This window comes from Ranitomeya variabilis, chromosome 3, assembly GCF_051348905.1.
Source record: "Ranitomeya variabilis isolate aRanVar5 chromosome 3, aRanVar5.hap1, whole genome shotgun sequence".
NCBI lineage: Eukaryota > Metazoa > Chordata > Amphibia > Anura > Dendrobatidae > Ranitomeya > Ranitomeya variabilis.
Window position 1 is genome coordinate 668,740,272 of NC_135234.1, and position 6,261 is coordinate 668,746,532.

The 6,261-nt window shown below is 45.7% G+C and overlaps 1 protein-coding gene across 1 annotated transcript; it reads right to left on the bottom strand.

The window, feature by feature from the left end:
* Positions 1–2,547: 2,547 nt before the first annotated feature.
* LOC143816922 (uncharacterized) lies at positions 2,548–5,635 on the bottom strand. Its single transcript, XM_077297910.1, has 6 exons — positions 5,321–5,635; positions 5,157–5,231; positions 4,963–5,049; positions 4,649–4,862; positions 4,396–4,555; positions 2,548–4,284 (listed from the first exon to the last, which is right to left on the bottom strand). The coding sequence occupies exons 1-6, from the start codon at positions 5,486–5,488 to the stop codon at positions 3,267–3,269; spliced, it is 1,722 nt and encodes a 573-aa protein (XP_077154025.1). The 5' UTR covers positions 5,489–5,635; the 3' UTR covers positions 2,548–3,266.
* Between the last annotated feature and the right edge of the window lie 626 nt (positions 5,636–6,261).

Here is a 6,261-nt window from a genome sequence, read left to right on the forward strand (position 1 = left end):
GGATGTTTCAATGTTTTTAATATTTCTAGCTACCGTACATTGCCTGAGCAGCATAAGAACTAAGTTGGATCTCATCTTGATCACATTTCACCAATGATGGATACATTTTTGAAGGATACTGAACTTCCTAATTGATCTCTTTCAAAGCTGCTCTATTATTATATGTGAATAGCTTCTTTCATCAATGCAATTTTTAGTTATTTTTGCAAAAAAGTTGGCTCTAAAAATTGAACCTCACAAGTGGTTGGCCAAAGGAAGTCATCAGCTAGCCAGATTTTCCTGTATTCTAGACAAATTTCTGAACTCATTGAAATGGTAATTACTATGATTGCTTATCATTTTAGGTCCAGCCACATTTTTTACCCACTTTAGCGTGAAATAACCGAGTTGATCAGCTGAATTGCTGTGTATGGGTTTCTTAGGTCTTGGAAGTCACCTTGAAGCTAAAAGATTAAGAATTTGTCCATCCATGGTTTCCCTGGATAGAACCTGCTGCAAGGCAGCTAGAGTGCATTCACAGGCACTGTGTAATGATTCGGTGTCCTAAGTTCCTGCTCTAAGACTCCTATCTCTCTAAGGCTAGTTTCACACTAGCGTTTACTGCATTACGTCGCAAATCCGTTTTTTTGCCGAAAAAACGGATGCGTCAAAAAATTGAAAAACGGTGACAAACGTATGCCACGCATCCAGCATTTCGACGGATCCGTCGCAAATCCGCTAAACGTTTCCGTCGAAAATACTGGATGCGTTGCATACGTTGTATCCGTTTTACCATCCGTTGTATCCGTTTTTCCGACGGATCCGTTTTTAAAAGGGGAGGCTCCCAAAATTTGATTGGCTACTGGAAAATTTGAAAAACTATATAGTACTGTATTTACAGCCCATCTTTGTGGGTTTTAGTTTTGTGGCAGCGATGGAAGGTGTTCTTGGGAGGATTGCTAGTTTGGTTACCGACGTTATCTTTGAGACAAATCGCCTGGATATCATAGTGCGGGAGAAGGAGGCGGCAGCGGAAAGGCGTAGGATGCTTCTGCAGCAACGGAGACGAAGACGAATGTGGATTCATCCGATTAATCAACTACGGATGACCCGGGGTGTCCAGTCCACTCTGTACCTGGAGTTGCGGCACAATCCACACAAATTCCACAACTACGTGCGGATGAGGATTGAACATTTTGATTTTTTGCTTGCAAAACTGGAGGATGTCATCCGAAGACAGGATACAAGGATGAGGCTTGCCATCACACCGGCGGAGCGGCTGATGGTGACCCTGCGGTAAGCCTCTTTTTTTTATTTCATTGCTGATATTGAATGTTATATTACATGCTGCAGAAAATACTGCGCTGGCATATTGCGCACTATTTTCTGCAGCATGTAGTTTTGGTTTTCTTGGCGGACATTCAACTGCTTTATTTAAATGTCATTGCTGATATTGAATGTTAACAGACTGCAGAAAATACTGTGCTGAAATATTGCGTTGCATTTTCTGCAGTTTTTTTTTTTTTTGGTTTTTTTGGGTTTGATGACATGCAACTGCTTTTTTCCTGTCATTGGTCATTTTGAATGTTATATTACATGCTGCAGACAATACTGCGCTGACATATTGCGCACTATTTTCTGCAGCATGTAGTTTGTGTTTTCTTGGCGGACATTCAACTGCTTTATTTAAATGTCATTGCTCATATTGAATGTTAGATAACAGACTGCAGAAAATACTGCGCTGAAATATTGCGTTGCATTTTCTGCAGTTTTTTTTTTTTTGGGTTTTTTGGGTTTGATGACATGCAACTGCTTTTTTCCTGTCATTGGTCATTTTGAATGTTATATTACATGCTGCAGACAATACTGCGCTGACATATTGCGCACTATTTTCTGCAGCATGTAATTTGGGTTTTCTTGGCGGACATTCCACTGTTTTTTTACACCGGATTCATGCTGGTTTTATTGGGTCTCCTGTCATTTTAAAAAAAATTAACAGTGCCATATTATAAAAAATTGCACAGACAAACAATTTTTAACATTTTTTTTTTTTTTTTTTTTATAAAGTTTCCTAGCTACGGGTGAATCTATGACTTCGCTCCATTATCAGTTCAGGCTGGGCATTTCAACTATCTCTGGAATAGTGAAGGATACATGTCGGGCTGTTTGGACCACTTTGCAACCAGAGTATATCCCCCAACCATCCACGGAAATCTGGTTGCGAAGTGCTGAAGAGTTTCAGCAAATTTGCAATTTCCCTAATTGTGTGGGTGCAGTTGACGGGAAACACATAAGGATTGCGAAACCGGCAGGAACAGGATCGGAGTATTATAATTATAAGAAGTATTTCTCCATCGTCCTTATGGCTATTGCAGACGCCAACTGCAGGTTCCTTGCCGTGGACATTGGAGCGTATGGACGGTCCAATGATTCGCAAGTGTTTAAAAACTCTCCGATGGGTCGTTGCCTTTATGGAGAGAGCTACGATTTCCCGCCAGCCAGACCACTGCCAGGAACAAATGACCCAGCCCTGGAATATGTCTTTGTAGGTGATGAAGCCTTTCAACTGTCGCTGCACCTACTGAAACCGTACAGTAGCCGGAACTTAAACCATACCAAGCGGGTCTTTAATTACCGGCTTACTAGAGCACGAAGAGTAGTGGAGTGTTCCTTTGGCATATTGACGGCGAAGTGGCGAGTTCTGCTGACGGCTATCAAGCTGAAAACAACAACTATAGACGAGGTAGTTAAAGCCTGTGTGGTGCTCCACAACTTTGTCCTGTCAAAGGAGCCCGTTTCTTTGGATGATGAAGAGTTGGAGACCACCTTGTGGGACTACCGCAGCAGCTCGGTTCGCTCTACAAGTTCAGTTACAAGGATGAGGGACCAGTTTGCCGATTATTTTGTCTCACCTGTCGGGCGGATCCCGTGGCAAGACATGATTGTGTAACCTGTTTCCCATGTGTAACCTGTTTCCCATGTGTTTTGGTTATGTAAAAAAAGTGTTTCTGCCCCCCCCCCAAAAAAAAAGGCCCAAAAGCGTGGTTTTCTTGCTAGTAAAACCATTATGTTATACCCTTTACATGTCTGGTGTTTGTTTTTATTAAACCTTTTTTTATTATATTACCTTAATAAATCCACACACACACAAAGAGTAGAATTGTAATCCGAATTTTATTTTAACTCTTTTTTTTTTTTTTTTTTTTTGTTTTGCAAAAAAAATATATATATTTTCCAACATTTTTATAGAAAAATTAGAACATTTTTTAGAATCTTATTTACACACTTTACAAATTTTCAAAGTGTTGGGTGGAGATATGAGAGGAGGATGTGCCGGAAGGTTGGACCACGTCGATAGGTGGGGAAACCCTACTTGTTTGGGGTGCAGTGGAAGTGGGGGTTAAACCAAGAGGCTGACCAGAGGGGGGTGGTGTTGGGGTAGGTGGAAGAGAAAAGTTCAGTAAGGAAAACATTGGGGAAGTAATTTGGTCTAGGGGCCGGGATTGTTGTGGGGACTGGGTCGGGTATTGTGACTGGGTAGGGTAGTGGGAGTGGCGTGGGGTTTGGTAATGGTGCTGGTGTGGGGATTGGAGCTGGGTTTGGTAATGCTGCTGGTGTGGGTATTGGGGCTGGGTTTGGTAATGGGGGGTATGGTGTGGAAATGGGGCCTGGTGTGGAATTGGAGTGGAGGTGCGGTGAGGTGTGTGGGTCGATTCATTAATGGCCTGCAGTGCAGCATTATGGCAGGTATTCATTACCCGCATCTGTTGCTCAAAAGAAAGCTTCTCCATGCTCATGAGCATGGATTGGAAAAAAAGGTTGGCCGGATCGGGACTTACAGCTGAATGCAGCCTATCCAAGCGACTGCTGGTTTCCTGGCTTGTTTCACTGATGCGTGATTGCACCATGTTGAAACCAGCAGTCACTTGCTCTCCCAAAATTTTGAAAGAGCCTTGGAAGGATGCATTCAGGTGTAAGAACTCAGGAGCATAGCTCCTTTCCTGACCCCTCTGGCGCTGCCGCCACGAACCTAATGGTGGTGTCGAGGTGGCAGGATCAGAGGGGTGGGGTAAAGGGAACGCTAACTGTTCAGCATCAGATGCGAGCAATGAAGCCTGCAATAATGCTCCACTGCTTGGGGCGGATGAAGTGGAGGGGACAGAGGGGTCAGAGGAGAGGACAGAGGGGTCAGAGGAGGGGACAGAGGTGTGGGGCCTACCGACGTGGCCCTCAGTGGCGGACTCAGGAGGGATCGCTCCAGAGGGCGCAGAGGAAGATGCAGGCGCCCGGTGGCTGGAGAAGGTGCTGTGAAAGAAAAAACAAATGAAATTAATACATTGGAATGAAAAAGCCCTGACTGAAAGCAAACTAAGTAGACAGGTTAACATGGTTATTAGTGGGCTGTAGAATACTTACACTCTGCTTAGCATTGTTCGCCTCAGGAAGGAGAGGGCCTGGCCATATTTATATTTGCTCCTCTTCCTTCCTGCAGAGCCACTCGGGGCCTTCATCTCATCATTGAATTCCCTCTTAAAGCGATCCCTCAGTGACCGCCACCGCTTCCTAATCTTTCCAACTGTGAAGACAAGAATCAAAAGAAAAAACCAAAAATTGGTAAATGCAATACATTACAGTCAGCTCAAAACATCACTGGAAAGTGAATACTTACCTAGTTTGCTCTGCTGCTGAGGATGAAGGCTCTCCCGCCTTGGAAACAGGTTGCGACACACTTCGTCCCAGAGCCGACGGGTGACACCGGTATCAGCATGCCTGCGGTCAGCCATGTTCCACAGCGGCTCCCGCTCGCGAACCTCCTCGATGAGACAATCGATGTCAATGTCATCATCATCATCCTCCTCTTCTGCGGGAGCACGCTGTGAAGCCTGTGTCAAAAAAAAAAAAAAAAAGGAAAACAAACAAATTAGTACACTGAAATACTAAAGTACCAATAGAATCCCCCTCCCCCCCAAAAAAAAAACTCACTGATGGCCGACCGTGGCGACGAGTCCGCCGACTCTGGGACTGTCTGGGAGAGCCTTCAGCGGCAGCAGCAGGAGCAGCAGCAGCAGCCTGAAATGAAGGAAACAAATTCTCAGTTAAGGTAGGCAGGTGTTTAGTAATCTGTTTTGTGTATGGTGCAGTGTGATGTGCAAAGCAACTGTTTCACCACTACTTACACTTGGTTCCTCCTCCACTTGCATCTCTCCACCCGTCTCGCCCCCTTCTGACAGCTCCTCATCTGATTCAGCTTCCTGTTGAAACATAATGTATGCATGTAGTTATCCATAAAAATTTAATTTAAAGAAATTTAAAAAAAAAAAAAAATTTTGTGTTAACTTACCGATACACGCTGTTGCTGTGGAGGAGGGCTGTCAGAAGAGGACATCGTTTTGTGGTCCTGGTGGGCAGTGGCTGTGTCCTGGTGGGCAGCGGCTGTGTCCTGGTGGGCAGCGGCTGTGTCCTGGTGGTTCTGTAAGTTAAAGACACACTTGCAATCTGCTCGACACATTGAAGTAGCAGATTGGGGTCTTCAAAACTTACTTCTAGCTCTTTAGCTGTGGTCCTGGTGGGCAGCGGCTGTGTCCTGGTGGGCAGTGGCTGTGTCCTGGTGGGCAGCGGCTGTGTCCTGGTGGGCAGCGGCTGTGTCCTGGTGGTTCTGTAAGTTAAAGACACACTTGCAATCTGCTCGACACATTGAAGTAGCAGATTGGGGTCTTCAAAACTTACTTCTAGCTCTTTAGCTGTGGTCCTGGTGGGCAGAGGCTGTGTCCTGGTGGGCAGCGGCTGTGTCCTGGTGGGCAGCGGCTGTGTCCTGGTGGGCAGCGGCTGTGTCCTGGTGGTTCTGTAAGTTAAAGACACACTTGCAATCTGCTCGACACATTGAAGTAGCAGATTGGGGTCTTCAAAACTTACTTCTAGCTCTTTAGCTGTGGTCCTGGTGGGCAGCGGCTGTGTCCTGGTGGGCAGTGGCTGTGTCCTGGTGGGCAGCGGCTGTGTCCTGGTGGGCAGCGGCTGTGTCCTGGTGGTTCTGTAAGTTAAAGACACACTTGCAATCTGCTCGACACATTGAAGTAGCAGATTGGGGTCTTCAAAACTTACTTCTAGCTCTTTAGCTGTGGTCCTGGTGGGCAGCGGCTGTGTCCTGGTGGGCAGTGGCTGTGTCCTGGTGGGCAGCGGCTGTGTCCTGGTGGGCAGCGGCTGTGTCCTGGTGGTTCTGTAAGTTAAAGACACACTTGCAATCTGCTCGACACATTGAAGTAGCAGATTGGGGTCTTCAAAACT